We start from the raw sequence: 22,882 nt of genomic DNA, 5'->3' as shown, positions 1-22,882 counted from the left end.
CAGAGGTGCTCTGAGGCCAGTTTGTTTTTATAAGCAGGACAAGTTTTAGTTTTAGTTTTTTAATTTTTTATAACATTTTGTATAAATATATTCTGAAAAGAAACCTGGTACAAACCTTGTTACCTGTGTAACAAAATCCCACACCCCAGTACACAGAGGAATCAAACTATACAAGATTATTGCTGTTCCACAGAGGAACTTTGCTGTGGGGCTCTCTGTGCCCATGGGCTCAGCTGGTGCTGGAGGCTGGCTCATAGGGCCCACATGCCCATGGGGCTGCCATGAACCAGAGCACCCATGGGACACCAGCCCTGGGCAGCAGGAGAGGCTGGGGGAGCTGCAGGCATAGGCCTGTCTTTGAGAAAAGGATCCCAGGGGCAAGGAACCTCCCTCCTTTGTGCCCAGAGACAACTGTTCCTGGATGCTGTGCCGCCAGGCCTGGCACAGGCTGCTGGGGCCCCTAAGGGGGGAAGCCCTGTTGTGAGCCCAGCTGAGATTCACACCCCCATGGTGGGGCTGTGCCCCCACAGCCCAGTGCCACGGGCAGGTCCCGGCCCCAGGGTGGCTGCTGGGCCTGGCCTGGTGCGCACAGCCCTGCTGGGGCTGAGGGGCAGCTCCAGTGTCAGGACTGGGAGCCCGGTTCTGAGCACAGCTCAAGGAGCTGCGGCCCCAGGCCCTGGCACAGGAGAGAACCTAAGGCACAAAGCTTTCTGTCCCTGGTGACTGTCCCCTGAGGCTGATGGCAGCCTGAGGGCGTTGCTGTGCCAGGGCTCCACTGTGAAAACACAACGTGTTTTCCTCTTTCTTCTCCAAGCACTGTGTCCACCTGAGATGTCCTTGTTTTCTGACCCAAATGCCTTCACACCTGAGTCTGTGTTGGCAGAGTGTTGGTTGCCCAGAGGGTCCCCCAGGTGAGAGCACGGTGCTGTCCCGTGCCCCAGCTGCTGAGCCCTCGCCTGGCTGGCAGCAGGACCCCGAGACAGGGCCCGGGTGGGGAGCAGCAGCCACAGCCCTCGGGCATGACCCACGGTCCTTGGGCATGACTGTGGCTCTCGGGTGTGACCCATGGCCCCCAGGCATGACCTGCAGCCCTCGGGCACTGCTGCCCCTCAGGCACGATCCATGGCCCCCAGGCATGGCCCCCGGTCCTCGGGCACTGCTGCCCCTCAGGCACGATCCATGGCCCTCAGGCATGGCCCCCGGTCCTTGGGCACTGCTGCCCCTCAGGCACGATCCATGGCCCTCAGGCATGGCCCCCGGTCCTCGGGCGTGACCCACGGCCCTCAGGCAGCACCCGCAGCCCTCAGGCGCCGTCGCCCCTCAGGCCCTGGCAGTAGTAGGAGCGGAAGGTGCGCTCGTGGGCACAGACCCGCATGGCCCCGTGCGTGTGCAGCAGCAGCCGCGGGAAGCGGGAGGTGAAGTACTGCACGAAGCCCTCGGGGACGGAGCCCAGGGCCACCCGCACATCGGCCGGCAGCTCGTGGTAGTGGTGCTTCTGCAGGAGAGAGGGTGAAGTGAGCGGGGACGGGGACAGTGGGGGTGGCAGGGCCGCGGGGCAGCTGGGTGGTCGTACCTTGTTCCTCATGGCCCGCAGCAGGTCACGCACTGACCCCCCCTTGTAGGTGCGGAACTTCCTCAGGTCTGGGGACAGCAGGAGAGACACGGAGTGAGGGGGGACACAGCCCATGTAGTGCCAGCCCCAGCCCGGCTGCACTGTGGCCTCCCAAGGAAGGGCTGCCACCTTTACCTGCCCCGCTTTTGGCTCCTGGGCACAAGCAGGTGCCTGCTGGCCAGTAAAAGCACCAGCCCCTGAAGCCCCACTGCTTCACTGGGCCCAATGATGAGCCTGGCCCCTCCATGCTCACCCATCTGCAGTGGGAGGGAGATGTGCATCCTCCAGTTGGTCCTCACCACCGCCCGTCCCCCCGATTCCAGGGCTGAGACGATGGGCCCCTCGGCTGGCTCCTTCTCCACGCGGTCACTGACGTCCTGTGTGCCCAAGAGGTGGGTATGGCACTGCCCCTGCTCTGCACGAGGGGGGACACAGACCCAGGGACCCCTCACCCCCCATAAGAGTAGCTCACAAGGAGCATGTAGACCTAAATGCAACAGTTTCCAGCATGTTTTTCAGTGCACATCTGTCTGTGGGACAGCACAGGCTCACCTGGAAGAACTGCAGCTGCTTCTCCTCACTCCAGAAAAAGGGATGCACAAGGACCACAGGGGCCGAGGGCCGGCGCTGGGGCTCGGAGCTGATCATCGCCACAATCAGCTCCCTCGCAACGAGTTTGTCTGGGGGTGAAGCAGAACAGCAGAGAGCTCACCCCTGCGCCAGGAGAGGCAGCTGCCCTCAGGCCGGAGCCTCCCCGCGGTGCGGGGCTGTGGGGACGGGTCTCACCGTGAGCCTCCTCCTGCAGGCAGCTCAGCTGGTAGCAGCCCGCCAGGATGTTGGCCTGGCGCCGCAGGCTGTCCCCAAAGGGGTGCTGGCCCCCCGACACCACGTAGTAGAAGATGCACCCGGCTGAGAAGATGTCCACAGCACTGGTCTGCAAAACATGGGGGCACGGGGCACCCTCAGACAAAGGGCGAGGAAACCTTTACCTGCCACTTCTCATTGTGCTTTCATCTGCACAATTTGTCATTGGCTGCAGAGCTGCTGGAAAATGCATCACATGAGCCTCCTGCTCTGCTACCTGTGCTTAGGGAGCCCCATCACCCCAGGTCCCCAACAGAGAAGGGGTTTCCAGAGGCACAGCCAGAATTCGGGACTCCACAGCCCAATGGACACACAGGGGCTGCAGGTGTCCCACCAGCAGGCAAACAGACACCAGCATGAGCCCCAGCACTGCCCTGCCCAGGATCAGTGCAGCAGCTGCTTCCAGTGGGAATGAGATCCCCAATTCTGAAGAGAGAAGCGTGACCTTGGCAGCATCTCACAGCCCCTCCAACCTCCCCACCCCGAATTTCTGAGGACTAATGGAGCCTAATGAGACACGGGTGCTGAACACAGCTGGGCACTGTCCCACAAGGGCAGGAGCATGGGGACAGCCCTGGCAAGGAGCACAGTGCCTGTGTCTGGGCTGGCTCTGGCTCACAGAGCTCTCATCTTAATTGTGCACCCCAGCAGTGTGACCTGGGACACCACCAGCATGGGGACACTGCCACAATGGGCCCAAGGAGCACCCGGGGCAGGGTGGCCACGGCTCACTGACAGGGTTCTCCTTCGGGGCCTCCTGCAGCACCTCGGGCGCGATCCAGCCCTCAGTGCCAGGGATCCCGGAGCGGAGGCTGAAGCTCTGTCGGCCCCCCTGAAGCTTCTTGCAAAGGCCGAAGTCGGAGATGACGGCGCGGATCTGCCCGTGGCGGTTCGGGACAGAGATGAGGATGTTACAGGGCTTCAGGTCACGGTGCACTGCAAGCGAGAGGCTGTGGTGTCACCCGGCAGGGCTGGAGCAAACAGGGCTCTGGCACAGCCCCATGTGCTGCTGATCCCCACAGCCACTGCCCAAACCCTGCAGCATGAGGAGGGGCTGCAGAGGGGACTGCTGGCCCTTACCGATGCTGAGGGAGTGCAGGTGGGCCAGCCCCGACATGGTCTGACGCAGCACGGACACCGGGTCCAGCCCACGGCGCTCAAAGCTGGGGCTCTCCACGTACTGGAACCACACAGGAGAGGAACTAAGCCTCATTTACTGGGCAAGGGCAAGCTGGCTGGAGAGACACACCACCCAGAGGAGCTGCTACAGAGGCAGTTTGTGCCCAAGGCCGGTGTCTGCAGGGCTCCTGTGCCCGGCTCACCTCCTGCAGCGTGGCGGAGCACAGCTCGATGGCGATGTAGTGGAACTGCCGGTCCCGCTCCGTGCAGAAGTAGCGCACCACGTGGGGATGCTCGTCCGACTCCCGCAGCAGCCGCACCTCGCGGTCCAGCAGGTGCACACACTCGGGCAGGAGGCGCTTCACGGCCACACTGCGGCCCTCGAACTGCCCCCTGTGCACAGAGTCCCGCTGCGCCCCTGTGCAGCAGGGCCCGGCCACCCTCACCCAAGGATCCCCAGCATGCTGTACCCACACTGCTGCACCCCAAAGCCTGGTCACATCACTGACAGGACGAGATCTTCCCAGTGTAAGCTGGGAAATGGAGGGTCTCAATTTTGCAGGAAAATGACATCCCTCACGTTTTCTGTGTTCAGTGCTGGAAAAGGGGCTCAGCCAGAGCCTCAGAACTGTGAGAGGGGCCAGAGCCAGTGCAGGCAAGCAGAGAGGGGGTGTAAGGGGGACCTGCCCTGTGTACCCAGTGCCTGGTCAATGAGGGCCACGAGCCCAGCTCCAGGATGGGCAGGATGAAGATCAGAAGAAGGTGAAGGGGGTGAGCTCTCAAAAGTCCCTGAACCAGTGGCCACCACCCTGAGCTGCCTTGTCACTATCCCTGTCACCATCCCACTACCCTGGCTCCCAGGGAGAAAGGGAGCAGAGGGGGGACAGGCACCCAGTGTCACCCACCTGAAGACAAAGGTTCCTCCAGCTCCATGGCCCAGCACATCTTTGGGGTTAAAAGAAACTTTCCCAACTACAACCAGGTCTGGTTCTGCATCTGCAATGGAGAGAAGACAGCCTCCATTAGTTCTGTATGGAGGACACCTGTTTCTCTATTCATCTGGCCATTTCTTGGGCCCTACTCCTATGTAGCCCATGCTTATCCAGCAGCAGATCAGCACCCATCCCAGGTGGGCTGCAGCCCTCTCATCTGCAGGCAGCCCTGCACCTGCTCTGGGTGCTAGTGTCTCTGGACAGAAGCCCCCACAGCCTGCCCATTGCCCCTGCACCCACCTTCAGCAGCCCCTGGGACAGCTGGCTCTGGGCTGACTGTCCCGTTAGCCGGGCTCCTTCAGGCAGGTGGAGGGGCTGGAGCCCTGTGAGAGCTCTGAGGCACTTCCCTGGCTCAGCTCCAGCTCCCCGGGCTCCTCAGGGACGCCCTCCCTGGAGACTCGGCCCGAGAGCAGCATCTCCTGCTGCTGCTGCAGGAGCTGTATCTGCTCCTCCAGCTGCTGCTGCTGGGCCACATGCTGCCGCTGCAGTTTCTGGAACACAAACCACGGGAATACTCAGAGCCTGGAACCACGCTGGGGCGTCGGTTGCGGCCCTCTCCCTCCACCACCAGCACTCACCATGAGCAGCAGGACCAGGATTCCCCCGCCCAGCAGAGTTGTGCCCACGCCAGCCATCACCAGGTCCCAGGTGCCAGACTCGGGGTACACCTCCAGCTGCTCCCCCAGCGTGGGGTCTGCCTGGAGCTGCCCCTCGCTGCGGACAGCTGGCGCCTCCGGGCTGCTCGGGGCCAGGAACTGCAACACACACCCAGGGCCGGCTGAGGCACAGACCGCAGGGCACTTGGCTTTGGGACTTCCTTCCTGTCCTGTCCCATGCTGCGGACCCACTGCCCACCTCAAGCAGCACAGACCCCTCAGTGACCCAGCACCCTTCACCACTCACATCGTCGAACACGGTCCTGCTGGGAGGAGCCCTGGGGATGATGGTTTCCGTGGTTTTCCTCAGGTTCTCTGGGAAGGCTCGCAGCATTGTGGTGTGGACCAAAGGAGGCAGCTCATGGTGCCCTTTGGCAGGAGGGGAACAGAGACAACCCTCAGTTCACCTCTTGGTTTCAGCATCCATCCCTTGCCAGCAGTCCTGGCCCTCCTGGAGTAGGAGGGTTGCTTCTCATGGGACCCCCAGCATGGGTAACTGTGAGCCCTGCTTCAAAGGGTCCCTGCCCACCCCTGCACAGGATGTCCAGCAGTCACTCTTGGAGAGGGGACAAGGAGGGGCTGAAAGGAGTCCCAAGGGGCAGGGGACACAAGGAGGGGCTGAAAGAAGTCCCAAGCCAGCGTTAGCCCAGCCCGAGGTGACTCAGCCTTAATCCCATTCATCCCGCTGGGCAGAGCAGGTTGCCTATTGTCCCTAAAGCACAGCAGCAGCTCGGGGTGTTCCCCACCGGGCACCATCTGGGAGCCAGGACATGGGTGAGTCTGTGCCTACCACTGCTCCGCACCTATGAGCAGCCACTGGTTGGGAGGTGAGGCGATGCTGCCCTGCGGGTACTTGACGTCCGTGCTGGGCGTGATCTCGCACTCCCCGGACTCCCTCATGGTCACCTCGTCCGTGGTGGGGCCATCGATCCTGGCCAGTGTGATGCCCTGGGGCTGGGGATGTGGCAGCTCGTGGGGCACCAGGCAGCTGGACATGCCATGGTGGCTCCAGAGGGGCAGAGGGGACACTCACCACCAGTGCCACGCTGCTGTGCACCAGGGAGGTCACAGCATAGAAACTGGTGGCGTGCTTCCCCACGTAGAGCGCCGGCCTGCAGGGCAAGGACAAGCATCACCTTCCATCCACCAGGACCAGGGTGGCCGAGCACGGGGAACACGAATGCCACCGGCTGCCATCGCTCAGGAATCACCTACAGCAGCTGGGTCTTGGTGGCAGTGAAGTCCTTGACGGACTGGTAGCTCCACTTGAGGACGTGGATGTCCTGTGACTGGAAGGTCAGATAGCGCAGGGTCTCCATGGCCAGGTTGAGGTGGGGCAGGCGGCGCAGGCTGTCCTGGTGCCACAGGTAGATGCCAACCACAGGTGAGCCGTAGTTCTGCGCCCACAGGACCTCTCCACTCTCCTTGTCCAGGGTCACCACCAGCCCGTCCCCGCTTGAGGCCAAGTGTGCCATTTCTGCAGAGAGCAAGAGGGATGAGGGATGCAGCACTTCAGCTGTGTCTCCTCTGGTCACCCTCAGTTCTGTCACTGGCCATGGGCTGCTGCCTGTTCTCCCCAGCAATGGGCACAGCTGAGTCCTGCTGCTGTGGGCACTGGGGAGCTGTGTGCCATGACTGCCACGGCTCCCATGGCCGCTGCAGTTGCACTCACTGTAGTGGTAGGACTCATCGCAGAGCGGGGCCGAGTACTCAGAGAAGGTGGCATTCCAGCGCAGCTCCCGTGACTTGGTGTCATACATGGTGATGACGTACTCTGGGGACAGGAGCAGGGCACGAGGTCACCTGCAGTGCCCCATTCCTGGCACCAGGTGGTCGATGGGGGCACTTACGGGTCCGTCCGATGTAGAGCAAGGGGCTGGATGGGCACAGACCATCCCAGGCCTCTGTTGAGAGGGTGGTCTGCTTTTCCCCTGACTTGGGGTCCACAATGAACCAGCTGTCCTGCTTCTTCCCTGAGAAGGAAAATGCCTTCTCTGTAAGCCCCCGCAGCCCCCTGTCCCCAGGAGCTCCCTCTGAGCCCTGCCTGTGGCCCCGCAGGGCTCCTGGAGCCCAGGCAGTGCTGTCCTGCACACCCCAGAGCTCCGTACCGGTGTAGAGCACCCCGTCCGAGCTGCGGCACGGCGAGGACTGCACCAGCTCCGGGATGGTGAACGGCAGCTTCTGCAACACAGGAGCAGGGCAGGGTCACCCCTGCAGCCCAGGGCACCCCAGGGCTCACAGCATGCCCACGGCCCCACAGCCCTACAGACCATCAAGCCTTCTTTGTTCTTTCCTCCCAGGATATACAGGCTGCCGTCATTGGGGTCTGGAAGGAATGCTGGCCTGGGAAGCACGAGAGAAGGATAAAACGTGAGCCACCCCCTGCCCTGGGCACCTCCAGGGACACAGAGTGGCTACACTGCAGAATCCCCTTTAGCAGTTTGCTCCAGGGTGAGTCCCTGCAGGACTTGACCTTTCCTGGGCACCTGCAGCGCTGGATTTGGCAGGAGATAAATCCCATTCTGGTCAGTCCTGGACTTCCCACAGCCACCCAGTGCCCACCCACCAGGCTGGTGGATGCCCTGCCTGTCTCAAGGAGCTCTTGCTGCCCTGCCTGCCCCTGAGCTCTCAGGGGGATTTCCCTCTCTTTCTCTCCATGCTGGTGTGTGTAGTCGAGCTGAGAGTTCCTTGGCTGTGCAGCAGGTGCCAGCTCCTCCTCATCACCATGTGCCAGCACCAGGGACAGGGTAAGGTGATGCCACAGCATGGGCTGGGCATTTCATTTCTCTGTGTTTCCCCTTTCCTGCTGTTGCTCCATCGGTTATCAGGGAGCCTCCTGCACTGCCCAGTGGGGGTGACACTCACTCTGCCACATAGACCGGCACCTGCAGAATGGGATCTGAAACAGAGAGTGAGAGGCCACATCAGCAGCGGTCCTGTGAGTAGGACAGCACAACACCACTGTTTACCCAGCGTGGCACTGTCACCCAGCCCAGCCACGCAGCCTGTTTGCCTCTCAGAGCCAAAAGAGACACCAGAGGCAGATGCTCATCCGTGCCTGGGGCCAGGGCTGGCAGTGCACCCCAGGCTGGAGGCACTGGCAGCCCAGAGTTCATCCAGCAAGAGCCAGGCCAGGGGAGCGTTCCCAAACCCCAAATATGCTCCAGGAGCTAGGCTGTAAACAAATGCCTCCCAGTCACTACTCACCATCCTTCAGGGTCCACTTGATGTCCCCTGTGCTCTTGCTGACGGCGTGAAGGTTCCCATCCAGTGTGGAGATGAAGAGCAGCGTTTCTGGGACAGTCACAGCACTGCCTTTGAGGCTCTAGGACAGACACACCGTCCTCAAGAGATCAGCCAGACTTGGGAACAATCCCCCAGCCCAGCTCCTCTGTGCAGCTCAGCTCCTGGGGCAGCTGCACCCTCAGTGACCACCCACCCCTATAGCCCTGGCTCACATCCCACCAGAACCATCCTGGGGCTGGAGTAGCCTTCCCTCTCCCTCCTCTCCCTGGAACAAGTTTTCCCACAGGTGGGATGAATTGCAGTGTGGCTGTTCCCAGTCACAACCCTGGATGCCTTTCTAAAGGTGACAAGAGCAGCTCCTTCCAGAAACAAACGAGTCTGGTGACTTTTCATGCCAGAGAAGTGATGATTGCTTGCCTGGGCCTTCAGAGCTGCAGGTTTCAGCTACCTGACATTGAGGAAGTAATTGCAAATTCACTTGGGAAGAGGAGCTACTGCTTCCATGTATGGCGTCTGCATAGCAAGTGCCAGCTCAGCCAGCACCACATATGCCGGCCTCACCCTGTCAGCAAACAGGGATGGGCAAACAGCACGGGACACACATGGCTCTGGCAGTCCCCAGTGCCAGGGATTTGGCAGTAGCACCTGAGCCCCTGCATGGCCGCAGATTAGCGTGAGAGGCACAAGGACACCCCTGGAGCCCAGCCCCTCAGTAGTCCCCTCGCTGCTCGGGGAGCCTGAGCTGGCAGAGCCTGTCCTGGGGGCCTGTCCGTGCTGTGGAGCAGGGAGCAGCCAGAGCCTGTGCCCAGCCAGGACCTGCATGCGAGCCTGAGACCATTTGCAGAGCAGAACCTGACAGTACAAGAGTGGCTGTGGCACGGCAGGGCCAGGAGATTCCTTCAGCTGCAACAGAGCACAGGAACACACACAATCTCCCTCACAATGCACCTCATATCAGCCTCTGCGCCTCCAGCCCAGTTCTTTTATTTGCACTTCTTTTTGCTTAATTTTCAGGTGAGGTCAGAGTGAGTTTCCCTGCTCTGGCTTTGCCCAGAGGACACGGCAGGGGACTGCTCTCCACCATGGCTCCTCCAGCCCCCATGGCCATGCAGGAGGGATTGCTGCTGGCTGGGGACGTGGCAGGCTGGCAGACATGGGGCTCTTGCTGTCTGCTCTTCCCACCTGCCTGGGGGAAACTGAGACTGCCGGGCCCCCAGCCATCAGGGCTCTCTGCTTCCTTCCCCCCTCAAGCGCTGGGGTTTTTTCCATCCCTTCTGCAGGTGTTTTGGTGCCAGGGCACTCGGGCAAAGGCCAGGCTGCCTGCCCTGCTCCCCATAAACCACCATGGGCAGAACTGGGAGCACTGGATGCCCGGGAGCTGCCGCCCTCCCCCTGGTCCCAGCCTCAGCCCACAAGTGTGGCTGTTCCCACGGGCTGTCCCAGGAGCTTTCCCGAGGTTCCACCACAGCGCTCTGGACTCTGCAGTGATGCCGCTGGGGCCGAGCTCAGCCGTGGGCTCGGGGCACACTCGCTCCCCCAAGGATGGATAGAGAGGGACGGCCAAGCACAGACAGAAACTCGGCGCCAGCATCCCCTGCTTCCTCCAGTGAAGCAGCTCTAGCCGTGTAATCCAAAGCCACCCTGGCACGCTGCCTATCCACTTGAACCGCCACCAGCTGCAGGAGCTGGATCCGGCTCTGAAGGCACCACCCTGACAGGCAGCAGGACCAGGCAGAGGGGGAAGGGGACTCCGCTGCCGGCCACAGCCGGGCCCGGGGTGAGGATGGAGAGCAGTCTCCGCTCTGGGTGCCCCCGGCCCGGGTGACAGCCCGGCGCTCCATCGCAGCGTACGGCCGCGGGCCCCCGGCAGCATCCCGGCCCCACGGCCCCTCGCCCGCACCACGAGCACCTTGCGGGTGCCCCCGCCCGAGGGCCGGTTCGGGCCCCGCTCCCCGGTGTCACCCGCGGGCACCAAGTGCCGTGTGCCCTCCCGCAGGACGCGCGGGGCACGGTGAGCACGGGCTCACACCGGGAGCACGGGCTCACACCGCGCTGTCCCCTCCCGGGCGCTGTCCCACCCCCGCGCACCCCCCGCTGCCAGCGGCGGCCGTACCTGTGCCGAGGGCGGCGGGAGCAGCAGCAGGAGCAGCCGGAGCAGCGGCAGCAGCGGCGGCAGCGGCGGCAGGAGCCCACGGCGCGCCCCCCGGAGCCCCCGCAGGCGCGGCGCGGCGGGGCCGCCCATGTCCCGGCCAGGCCAGGCCGGGCCGGGCCGCGCGGCCGCCGTGAGTCAGCGGGGCCGGGGCGGGTCCCGGACGCGGCTTCCGCCCCCCCGCGCTCCGCACACGCAGCCCCGACCCCGCGGGCCCGTCGGCCTCCCCGCCCCGCTCCCCTCCGGCTCCCGGCCGCTGGCACCGCGGGAGGAGCCGCGGTCAGCGCACAGCCCCGCATCCCCCGCCCCGGGCACCGGCCCCAGCCCGGCCGCGGGCGCCGAGCCGAGGACGGCTCCTCTCGCCGGTAACGCGGGGCGAAGCCCTCCCGGCGGTGGCGGTGGAGGAGCCGGCTCCTGCCGCCCCTCGCAGACCCCCTCAGCCCCGTGTGCCGGGAGCTCGGCCCGAGGGCCAGCGGGCACCGGGGGCTGCGCTGGGACCCCGCCTGCCCTGACCGCTGGCCCCGAGAGCCAGGGCACAGCGGGCAGCACAGCGAACACAGCTGGGAGAACGGCAGCGCAAACTGGGGTTACCGACCCCTCTGAGATGGGCGTTTGGGTGGGACAGGAGGTGTCTAAAGGGGGAAGCGAGGCCGAGCAGGCCGGTTCAGCACGGCAATCCCGAGCGTGCCACACGCCCAGCACTGGGGCTGTTCAATGGCAGTGGGACTGTGCGACACCGCAGCCAGCCCAGCCCAGCCCAGCCCAGCCCAGCAGAACCGGCCCAGCTCGGTGCAAAAGCAGATTAAAGCCCGGCTTTGGGCAGGGAGGTAGAGACCACCCCGTAATTCACAGCCGTGCGTGTGCAGTGGCACAGGGCAGCAGAACCCAAATCCCCACCGTGGGAGATGGGCACCCACGGCTTTGACGTGTCACCAGGTGTGGAGTCCCCTGAACTCTCGCCTGTGTCCATCCTCCTGCAAAGAAACTACAAACCCTTTGCTCACAGTTGTTCATGCAGGAGGAAGCAGCTCAGTACATACAGAATATTGAAACACTCAAACACAGAAATACTTAATTATCAAACTTTAATTCATAAGACTAATCTTACAGAATAAAACACCAGGATAACCAGTCAAGGTTACACTTAAAAAAATCCAGCAGTGCAAATCTAAGACTAAATATTTGTCATCTCCCTCCCCCCAAAGTAGGCAATAGATTATTTAAAAATACCATAATACATGGTACTCACATATTCAATTTAAAATAAATCTGCAGTGAACACAAATATCTAAGTTGGTTTTTTAAAATATAAAACCAAAGAATTAATCGCTTTGAGTATGGATAAGACAGAGTGAACTTCCATGAGTACCAAGATGAATCCTTGGCTAGAAGGTAAAATGGCCACGTCTCATACAAGCCTTGCTAGGGCTCTCCTGGTCCCCTCCGGTGACAAGGACACTCACTAACAAAACAAGATGCCAGCGACCTCATCGTAACAGGTGGGGAGAGGTGCTGGACAGAACTGAGGGTGAAAACGGCTCCACTGGAAAAACCAAGTTACAAAGGAAGGAAAGTAAAGGAAGGGGAGTCTGGAAACAAGCCTGCAAGGACGGAGCAGGAGCACTGTGCCCGAGGCAGTGGCAGGGTCAGGACCGTGGCTGTGGGCAGGGGGCAGAGCAGACCCCACCGGGGCACCTGGGCATCAGCAGCAAGGAATTGTTTCTCTTTGGCCCTTAGAGCACGGAGCAGTGGGCACCAGCCAGCAGGGGCAAGCTGGGCAGGGTGTGTGTGGCACCAGCACAGTGTGGTGGTGCTGAGTTTATCTCCTTTGAATCCAGATCCCTCTCTTCCATCACCAGAACACCCTAACTGTAGTTACACATTCCTCATCAACGTCATTAATGGAAATTAATAATTTACTTTAAACTTGGTATGAAACCATGCGAGTAACACAAGCTCTTCATGCAAGACAATCTCTGTTCAAACCCCAACCAGGCTGAGCAACAACACCTGTGCATTCCCAAGGAAGCAGTGATCCTGGGACTGCTTACACTTGGGGTGCACAACAGAGGAAAGGATACTGAACTTGGGACAAGTAGAGGAGGAGAAATCTGCAGTGCTGGGCACAGAGAGGGGGAAGGGATGGCACAGAGGTGAGCTGTGATACCCAGTGTCATGGAACAAGGTAGGGAAGGAGCTGGGGGACTGGCAGGAGGAATCCCAAGATGGCAGCAAGGAGGGGACACTGCCTGGGCTCTGGGAGCAGCCAACAGCAAACACCAGCTGTGTCCTGCAGGGACCTGCATTTGCCTCACCAATACTTTAACCTGCAATTTGCAAGCCCAGAAAATACTCAGTGCAGCCTCATGTGGAGTGGCAGCCCAGGGTGCTCCCGGGAATCACCCCTACACACAGCAGGAAGCAGTCGCTGCTGGGAGCACCCTGGAGAATTGTGATTTAACAGAAAGACACGTCTGTGCAGCTGGTACTGGTAACTGCCCACAGAATGAACGTCAGATCTCAGAACCATCTTTATCACCAACTCCAAGTGTACTCACAATTTACTCACACACTGTGTCTCACTGAGCACCAAACTCCTCCCTGGGATCCCTGGTTATGCTGAGTCTGCCTTGGGATGGTCACAGTGACCAGAGAGCAAAATCCAAAGCTGAGAGAGGCAGGCAATGGCTGAGAGGCAACTGTGGCACTATCCCACTAAAAAGAGGGTGTTTCTTAATGTCAGTAACTGCCTTGGAAAAACTGGTGTATGCCAGAACATACACAACTCCACATCATTCCCAAAGAGAAAGGATCTTAAAAGCAGCGCTGCTAATTTCAACTAGAATACTCATTTCAAAGAGGTCCCAAGAAATCTGGGATATTGAGCCAACAAACACCAACTAAAGCATTTATAAGTCACTTTCCTGTATTTTAATTCAAATTTTACACATAGAACAAAAAATGAGACAATTTCATTTTTCCAATCAAATCCAACCTGCAAGGAAGCACCTAAACAGGATCACATTTTCTTACTGTATAGTATTTTCTTCATGTTTAAAATCTGTATGCAACCAAGGGGTTTGTGCTGAGTCTCCTTTGAGCTGCTGGGCTGTGCGTGGCCCAGGAGAGGGCAGCTGTGCCCCTGGCACGGGGTGTGGCGCTGCCCTGTGCCCCAGCAGTGGTCAGTGCCTGTGCCCACGGGCCCCAGAGTTACTCACCCGGTCGCTGCGTCCTGCACAGAAGCCACAGGAGCTGGGGAGGAGCTGGAACTCGGGCACCAGGGCACCACAACTGCTCCTGCCCTCCCCAGGAGCAAGGGGGTGAAGGAACAGGAAAGGAAACGGAACACAAACAGATGCACAGACAGGTCTGAGCACGCTGAGGAACGAATGGGAGCTGATCATCACAGAACCAGCAAGGTGGCAACATGGCCCCAGGTGACAGAAAGAGCCGGTGTCACCCCTTTGCCTTATCCTGTAGTGCCCACACCTTCCACCAGGTAACAAAATGTTAATTTCAGCCTTAACACCAGGACTGACAAGTAGGAAATTGCACGTGTGATGGCTGTGTTTCACCCACGACATTGCCACCAGTAAAGGCAGGCCAGCTCCTCTCTGCCCCCACTGCTCCAGGGGACTGCCAAGGGAGCTGACACAGCTCTCCTGGCCCAGCCACGCGTGTCAGGACACACTGCTGCTGATTGTACTCAGAAAGGAAATACCCCAAGCTACAGGAGTAACAAGCTCATCACTAGATTTTATGTAGGACATGAAACACCTTTAAAACTCATATTGCGTGGCTGTTCAAACAGAAAATGCAAACTAAAAGCTGCTATCTAGAGGCTACAGGGAAATATGTGACCTCAACACCTACCAGAAAGCCAATGTGTTTTCCAGTCTCTCAAGTAAAATAAAAGTAAAATAAGTATTCATTTGGGAATCTGCACTGCTGTGCTTCAGCTGAAGGAGAGGGAAGAGCAGACATGGAGCATATTCAGATTAGCTGTTCCTAAAAGGCTGTTTCTGCATGGCTTTGAGCTACTGGCATGGAGCAGCATGGAGCCCCAGTGCTGATGCAGAGCAGGGATGTGTGAGCTGCTCCAGTCTGGCTGCACAATGCTGCTATGGGCTTTGCACCTGCGCAGGGCTGAGGGCTCTGTTCAGAACACCTGAGAGAAATGGCACATGGATGGCTGGCATGACACACAGAGCACCAGAGCCCCAGGCACAGCACGTTCCTTCTGACAGAATGAGGTGTGAGGGCTTCTTGTGAACTGGAACAGGAGAAAAGCTGGAAGGTGGTTTACATTTCAAAACCTCCCTTGCTGGATGGTTAAACTAAAGTACGATTCACTGAATTCAATCACTACAAATTTTCAAATCCAGCCGACAAAGACTGCTGCTGTTATTAAGAATCCAAAACAGCCTCTGAGCTTCTCTCTTCCTTCCTGCCCCCACCCCAAACAGGGCAGGACGGTCTCTGTGGTTCCCTGTGTTCCTCTGTGTCCCCCTGCTCACACCAGCAGCACAAGGGTGTTCCCAGTCCAACAGCTCAGTGTCAACGCAGCAGCTGCAAAATGATCCTGGACTGCAACGTGCATGAGCAAGAAAATGCTCCCGAAATGCAGCACCCAGGGCAGGAGGTGAAGCACTGACCAGGCACGGGAGGGAGCAGCTGGCAGCACTGGGTCACCGGCCACGACAAAACATCCCTGCAGAATTCACCTGCTCCAAACACGCTACACAGACCAACCTGGAGCTGCCAGACTCGGGAAAAGGCCAGGAAAAATCCCAAACAAGCAGGGCATCTTTGGGTTAAAACAAAGAATTAGTTCTGCTACCAAGGAGTGGAGGCTGCCCTGGAGGGCCAGCAGGATATGGCTTCACCGAACAGCGACGCTGTGCTCTGCTACAGTTAGCTCTTAAAAATCTGCCCCTCAAGGTCCCCTTCACAACCAAGTAACTAAGGTAAGTCTAATGCTGATAACTGAGAGATTATGAAAATATTTGGTTTTGTTCAAACCATGTAAAAAATCCTCAATAATACATTGCAATATTTTCTCTTTAAAACTAAACTGGAAGATCAACTCTCAGCAGATTTAAGTGTATTACACACAATATTTTGTGAATTAAGATTTATTGATTTTCATTGTATTTGCTTTAAATATGGTTGAAGCTGACTGCAGAAAAGGGATGGTGAAATCTTTAAGTTAAAAGTAAACTAATGGTGAAAGAACATCACCTCTGGCTTCCATCCATGCCTCGTTTAGCATGTTTTAATAATAAGTTCCAGGACTGTCACATCCAGGGATGTTGGAGGCCTCTCCCAGCAGTGTCCTTAGATTTGTGTCATTTTCCTGTGCCAGAGGTGAGCGTGCTTTCAAAAATACTGCCACTTCCCCAGCACCGTGTCTTTGATTGCATCCACATACTGAGTTGGGACCCAATAGACCCAGTAGTAAGATGCTTCTGTTGGGCCCAGCTGAAATGCCTGCAATTAAAAATGACAACATTTACACATGGGAACAAAGAGCTGGTGCCAGTGGACAGGCACAGCTCATCCACTGCCAAACCAGACCAGCCTGTCCCACCTGCTGCTCCCTGCAGCACTCGGGGCATTCCACAGCTCTTTGGTGGGCAATTAAAGGAGCATTGCAGAGAACAAGAGCTGCAGAGCACTGCGAAAACCATGAGCTCTTCCCTTTTACAACATCACAACAGTAACCAGAACTCCTGGCCAGTTTCAAGAACATGAGGAAATTATTCTGGTAGACAACCTGAAGCATAACTCAGAGTCTCCAAAGAAACCTCAGAGCTGAGAAGCCAAACAGGAACTAAACAAGACAATGACCATGTTTTTATAGTCACAGGATTTTATATTTAGACATAATGTCCTATTTCAACTTCTTTCCTATGCCCAGGAGAGGGGCACCATGGCATGCCAGAGCCTCTGCCCTTGCTGTGGGCTAAGTTTATTGCAACATGTGCTTAAGAGGATCTCTTCTCACACGGGTGATCAAAAATCAAGTACTGGGACAGAGACTAGAGCAGCACCCTCCTGCAGGCCATGACTTTAGGGGGAGGGAAAAATATTTCCCTTTCCTTCCCCTAAAGAAAGAAACAGACCTTTTATAGAAAAGAAACTTACTTCAACATCAAAAGTTAGTTACTGTGCTTTCAAAAGCTGGACCTTAAAAAAACCCCATGGATTAAAATAAACAGCTAAAATTTCAGTACATTAGCACAGTTCTCTTCTGAAATATAACTTTGCTAGATCCCATGCAAGTTGTTCAGAAAATTACAGGTATGAAAAGATATTACAGCATCAAATCCCTTTTTTCTTAACCTCCATCAAGGCCTGTTGTTCATATAAATATCACAGAATCAAGGAATTAAACCAGGTACCAAAAATATCCCTACCATTAAGAAATCATGAGCTATGTTGTGAACATGTTTACTGGTCTGGCGCTGTCACAGTCAGAAGATACAAAATAATGCTTAAGCACTTCATGTTTGTGTGAAAACACGGTGGATTTCCACACAGCTGCAGATATTCAATATGGACCCAAAATATCGACAGTGTGAGAGGAGCCCATGTCCCCACGTGCACAAGGCTGGAACCACCATCCACCTCCAGCCTGCTCTGACCTGCAGCCTCAGCAGTGTGTGCTGCGTGAAGGAATCAGATGGATATGATTAAAGTAGAGCTGTTACTCACCATCATGTGATAATCCTCATGGCCTTCAATAGGTTCACTCACCACATTTTTAATGGACCCCATGGGTAACTTTTCTGTTCTCTCTACATTAAAATTGATCAAAGCATTATTTCTGACATGCGGGGAAGCAGTATTTCATTTTCATTTCATACACCACCTCCATTAATCTCCTCAGGTCAGCAGTCTCCCCTCCAGGTGAGTTTTGGATACCTGCTGCCCAGGACGTGGTGGCTGCAGCACCACACCCCCCCCACACCCACAGCTGGCACCCAGCAGTGTGAAGGAATCCAAAACTGGATCACACAGTTCCCCTGCATCACATGAAGTATTTCAGTGCTCATCATTTGGGCCTAGACTGAGTGATGGGAAATCCCAGGCTTTATGTTTATGTTATGTAATGTTTTCCCATAAGGAACTCCCCTCGGAGCAGCAGAGATGCTCATCCTATGGAATCTAGTCCAGGTATGGGAATACTCAGGACTGACTGCCAAGGATTACACTGAACTCTCAACAGCAAGCCTGAAAGCTTGCAAAGATACGCTGCCCTAACTCTGCAAGCTTAGGCCAGGCTTTACCCTGAGGCAGCGTGCAGAGAAGAACAGGGAAGGGAATATAACAGAGAAAATAGGGAAAGAAACAGGTAAGAGAAACTGAAGCCCCCAAAAGACTACAATTACATGGCAGAGTAACATCAGCAGCCAGAGGCAATGACAAGAGCCACAAAGTACATGGTCCAGGGCAGAGCTTTCCCATCAGCTCTGTCCTCACTCCTTTCTACACGCTCAGTTCCAAGGTCCTGCCTTTCCACTCAAGCATCCAGCATCAGCTGAAAATTATCTTCTTGGATACAATACAGAGGAATACCCAAAACACTTTACAAAGGAGAAACTGAACTCTGAGTTCTTGAGACAGATCTATTTAATTTGTGATCCAAAAAACCTCAAACCTACCTACAGAAAGCACACAGGGAGATAAACTCAGTTATGTAAGGAAAAATATTCTCTGCCTCATAACTGAGCTCACTCTGAACTACCTGTTCAGACCTGTGACTTCATTCATGAGGTAAAACCCCATTTTGCCCTTGTTTAGCATCCCCCAAATAAATTTCTGCTCTGAGTATCCCAGCAACAGACAAATCCCATTATCCATGCCTCAATGCAACTGCTACTGAGCCACTGGGGAACAGTTGCCTGTGCCAAACTTCAGACTACAAACCCCTGTGAGGCTGCAGGGCTGGGGGTAAGAACCAGCTCCAACTCTGCAGGGCCAGCAGGTGACAAGCTGTGCCAACACCCAGATGTGTTTACTCCAGCCCTTACCTGCTGGCCTCTGCCATGGGCTTCTCAGAGGAGGAAGGAGTTTTTCCCATTAACAGCCAGCAATTACAACCATTCCCTAGAGGCAGCAAGCTGCTGCTGATTCGGGGGAGCAGGGAAACAGGTTACAGGAAACACATGACTACAGGAAGAATCAAATTCACAGCTTAAGCAATGCCATGTAGAACACCCCAGAAACACTACACTTGAAAACTCATCTGGGGGTGATGGAAGAGATTAATCCCCTAAATACTAAGTATGGATTTAGAATCTGGGATCAGTAATAGAAAAATCTGCCTGCCCAACCTATAGAGTTAAAAACACCCCCAATGCCTTGCTCCATCACTTTGCCCAGGAGGAAATCATTGCAACTGGCACCAAGAGAGGTTTTAAAGCCAGAAAAAAGCTTCACAATCAAGTCTGTCCTACAAAGAAAGGGTCAAAAACTTTTGGGATTTCTGCTTACTTTGGACCTATTGTAGCAGCTGGAGGCAGTACAACCACCCAGTGAGGCTGCTTTACTGGGACAGTGAGCAAGCACTTTCATCCCTCTTGCTCATGACTATGTATTGCCCAGCCCAGTCAGACTGAAGGAGCACAGCTTCCTTGGCAGGTGGGGGATCCCAGTGTCCCTTCACCCCAGGCAGCAATTAAGCACCACACAGCCACTCACTCCCCCTGCCCTGCTGGGATGGGGAGGAGAACTGGGGAAAAAGTAAAAATTGCATGGTTTGAGCTAAGAACAGTTTAATAACTGAAACAAAATAAAATATACTACTACTAATGGTAATAATAAAATAAAAATATGAAACTCCAGAGAAACCAGTGATGCCCAATACAGCTGCTCCCCACTGCTGACTGACATCCAGCCTGTCCCCCTTCAGTGACCAGTCCTTCCCAGCCAACTGCCCCAGTTTATACTGGCCATGATGCTCCATGGTGGGAAATGTTCCTTTGGCCAGCTCTGTCCAGCTGTCCTGGCCAATCCCCTGCATCTCCTTGCATGCCTCCTCACAGGCAGCATCTGAGACACCAAACAGTCCTTGACTGAGGGAAGCACTGCACAGCAACAACCAAAACATCCACTGTTATCAGCTCTGCTCCCATCCCAATCCAAAACAGCTCCTGGGAAGAAAACTAACTCTATCCCAGCCACAACCAGGACACAGACACCCTCAGCAAGGCACATCATCCCCAGCTCCTCCTGGCAGCACTGCACAGCAAGCCCTCTGCACAGCACCACAGCTGTGCACTACTGACACAAGCCATTCACATAATTTCGGCTGGAAGGACACAGAGTGCCAGAGATGTCAATGCTCCCAGTTTTTATCCCAGCTCTGAGTTTTCCTTCCAAGTCTTGGCTAAGCCATTGGGCCCCTGTGTACTGCTGGCATCAAATCCATGCTGCTTATGGAGTGCTTTGAGATATGCCAGAAATGCCCATTTACATTTGGAGCCAGGGACAGCACACTGGACCCTTAGTCTGCTGACACCACTGAACTGCAGTTTTTCAGGAATTGATGTGGAGTATCAAGTACTATTCAATGCCCTGGGAGAATGCACATGAGGAAAGGAAAGAAAGCTTTCTGAAGCACTGCAACACCAACATCATTCCCTAAACGCAGTTTAGTCAGAGGAGAAGCTTTTCTAGGTCACACAGTTCAGTCACAGCCCAGTCACCAACTGCCCATCCCCAAGGCTGAGAGGTGCTCACCTTTTGTACCAATCCAGAGCTGGTCTTGCTCGAGTTTGAAGGTCAGCCTGACTTTGCCCCCTGACTTGTTGTACATGCCGGACAGCGGCACCGTGGGCAGCCGCTCCTGCAACGAGACACAGCCGGTCACGGCCAGGGCTGCCCAGGAAACATACAAACTCCCAAAACTCTCAGCTCTTTCAGCAAAAGGACCACCCATCCTTCCAGCTTTCTGCCACAACAGCAACGAAGCACTGAACCACTGGGAAGGGTCTCAAACCACAGAGAAGTCTCTTTGTGACTCCGAGTGTCTCAAGGCTTTATTCACGCACCTGCACGCCTTTGACAGAAGGCATCACGTCGTCAGGTTTTCCTTTGTCCAACACTTTTCTGTGTTGCTGCAACATAAAAACAGAAATTAAAGTTTGCAGTGTGCTTGCAGCTGCCCATTGACCACACCCCAATGGCACTGAGACACAGCTGAGGGCTGTTCACAGGCATTGGTCACACGGGCATCACTGACTTTCAAACTTCATTGTGCGCTTTCCAAAATACTCTCAAGAAATTATCAAAATGAGTGGAACTCCAACACAATGCTAAGGATAACAGCCTTCTCAAATATACACACACATAAATACAGGTGTATAAAATCCAAAGTGTTACATCCAGTGAATGGCAGAAATTCTCCACGTCTGGCAGTGCAGCCCAGCACCAAACCAGCATGGATCACAGCAGTGGTAACGTTCAAATCCACACTCACAACTTGCACCTGGCTGAGCACCTTTAAAAAGGTGCTCAGTGTAAGTTCGCACTTACACTGAGTGTGAACCATGATAAGTCAGAGAAAACCATCAGCATGCTTCATGGAGGCACTACTTAATCTAACCAAGTTTATTTTAAGGAAGGTACAGGGCTGGTAATACCTTGAGCTGGCAATCCTTCAGCAGCCATCAAATCAGCCCCACTGCACCGTGCTACAAAATGTGAGAGGAGAATTCAACACCCACATCCCTGTCAGGGCTGGGACAGCTGAGGGAACTGCTTTCTTGGCGTTTGTTTTGAGCAGTTTTTGGGGATCAAATTCTTTTGTGCCAATAAAAAATAGTTAGGTTTTAGACAGTTAATCTGGGCTGGATTTGCACTAACATCCATCCAGTGTTTCCATTTCTGGACCAAACTGCTTGGCTATGCCTAGCACCACAAGCAGTGTCTTGCAAAGCCCCAGTCCCTGCTAGACTAAACAGTTCTGTGCTACTCCCCTGCCCAGAGTCCTTCCAATGCTGAGCTGTCAGAAATGAACCCCCAACCTGACCTGAGGAGGAACAGGAGCCACAAGTGCCTGCAGGAGAATCCCATAAATCCTACTGCTCCCCCACACCAGCAATTATTGCAATATTCATTACCTTTTGTCTGCAAAGTGGCTCCTTTTTGTTTTCCTCAGCTTTGACGTCCTGTTGAGCAGCGTCTTTGGGTGTATTTACTGCTAACACATCGTTGATGGTAGAGCCCACAACCATTATTTTTGCTCCGTTTGTTACTTTGATTTCCCGCAACGTTTTCTCCTCGGGCAGCAGTCCCTTGAACATAACTTTCTGCATGGCGGGCGGGAGGCCTAGGGGCAAGCACAGCGATTAGGAACGGCGGCGGCGGCGGGGGCGGCGCGGGGAGGCGGCGGCGGCCCCACAGACCTGTGAGCGAGTGGATCTTCTGCTTCAGCTCGGCTCCCGTGCTGTCCAGGCAGAACTTCACGTCGTACTTGTTCTTGTTCCAAATCACCTTCAGCTCCACCAGCTCCCTGCCGCCGTCCTCGTCGCCGCCGTTGCTGACAGACGCCTGCGGGGGCTCCCGGCGCTCCTCACCGTCCGGAGACCGCCCCGCCGCCGGCGAGCCGCCCGTTCCGCCGCAGCCCAGCGGCAGCTCCTGCGCCTCTGCCTCCATGCCCGGCTCCTCGGCACCTGCGGGGAGCGGACAGGAAGATCCCGGCCCACGGGAGCTGCCCCGGCCCGGCCCCAGAGCGCCGCCCGCAGCGTGTCCGGGGCCGGCTCCCCGCGCTGGCGCCTCCCGGCCCGCCCCGCCGCCCCCTGCACCGGCACCGCGGGCTCCGGGCCCCGCGGGCTCCCGATACCGCGGGCTCCGGGCCCCGCGGGCTCCGCGCTCCCGGCCGCGCTCGTACCATCAGCGGCGGCGGCGGCGGCGGCCATGATGATTGTGTACAATCCGCCGCAGGGCACGCCGGGAAACGCCGCCCTGCCGCTGCTGGGCCACGCCGGCTCCCGTAGTTGCCCCCGCACGCCTCTCAGCGTGGGGGCGGCGGCGGGCCTCAGATCGCGCCCCCGCAGCACCGGCCGCGCCACGCCGGGAGGCAGGAGGGGAGCCGGACCCTCCGCTCAGAGTTCCGGGCACCGGAACTGCCCCACGCTGCCGGGCCCGTGGCGGCGGCCGCGGTCCCCTCGCGCGACCGGACGAAGCGTGTGGCGGCGCCTTTAAGGGAGGCCCCGCCCCCGGCGGCGGCGCGCGC

The 22,882-nt window shown here is 56.7% G+C and overlaps 2 protein-coding genes across 2 annotated transcripts; both read right to left on the bottom strand.

Annotated features, from left to right (window-relative positions):
- Positions 1-43: 43 nt before the first annotated feature.
- On the bottom strand, positions 44-8,515 carry ERN2 (endoplasmic reticulum to nucleus signaling 2). Its single transcript, XM_036392829.1, is given in 21 exon segments — positions 44-1,495; positions 1,574-1,641; positions 1,866-1,989; positions 2,165-2,292; positions 2,399-2,546; positions 3,213-3,412; positions 3,557-3,656; positions 3,799-3,988; positions 4,501-4,591; positions 4,828-4,879; positions 4,881-5,078; positions 5,166-5,342; positions 5,491-5,612; positions 6,047-6,197; positions 6,277-6,355; positions 6,459-6,720; positions 6,916-7,017; positions 7,094-7,216; positions 7,352-7,424; positions 7,514-8,142; positions 8,451-8,515. Coding segments are annotated over 20 exon segments (2,583 nt in total). The 5' UTR covers positions 7,517-8,142; positions 8,451-8,515; the 3' UTR covers positions 44-1,303.
- A 3,191-nt stretch (positions 8,516-11,706) lies between these two features.
- On the bottom strand, positions 11,707-22,736 carry UBFD1 (ubiquitin family domain containing 1). The gene is made up of 7 exons (XM_036392237.2): positions 22,538-22,736; positions 22,053-22,319; positions 21,768-21,976; positions 20,697-20,762; positions 20,386-20,491; positions 17,356-17,438; positions 11,707-16,128 (listed from the first exon to the last, which is right to left on the bottom strand). The coding sequence occupies exons 1-7, from the start codon at positions 22,563-22,565 to the stop codon at positions 16,018-16,020; spliced, it is 870 nt and encodes a 289-aa protein (XP_036248130.1). The 5' UTR covers positions 22,566-22,736; the 3' UTR covers positions 11,707-16,017.
- Between the last annotated feature and the right edge of the window lie 146 nt (positions 22,737-22,882).

Source organism: Molothrus ater, chromosome 16, assembly GCF_012460135.2.
Source record: "Molothrus ater isolate BHLD 08-10-18 breed brown headed cowbird chromosome 16, BPBGC_Mater_1.1, whole genome shotgun sequence".
NCBI lineage: Eukaryota > Metazoa > Chordata > Aves > Passeriformes > Icteridae > Molothrus > Molothrus ater.
This window is presented reverse-complemented; position numbering and strand designations above follow the sequence as displayed.

What these genes read in the sequence shown, in the direction of transcription:
- UBFD1 (XM_036392237.2), bottom strand. Translation starts at nt 22,565, where the DNA reads ATGGCCGCCGCCGCCGCCGCCGCTGATG. An exon ending in GCTCTGGATTGGTACAAAAG is followed by an intron (nt 17,439 to 20,385) that starts GTGAGCACCTCT and finishes ATTTTAATGTAG; the next exon opens with AGAGAACAGAAAAGTTACCC. An exon ending in ATGAGGATTATCACATGATG is followed by an intron (nt 16,129 to 17,355) that starts GTGAGTAACAGC and finishes TTTTAATTGCAG; the next exon opens with GCATTTCAGCTGGGCCCAAC.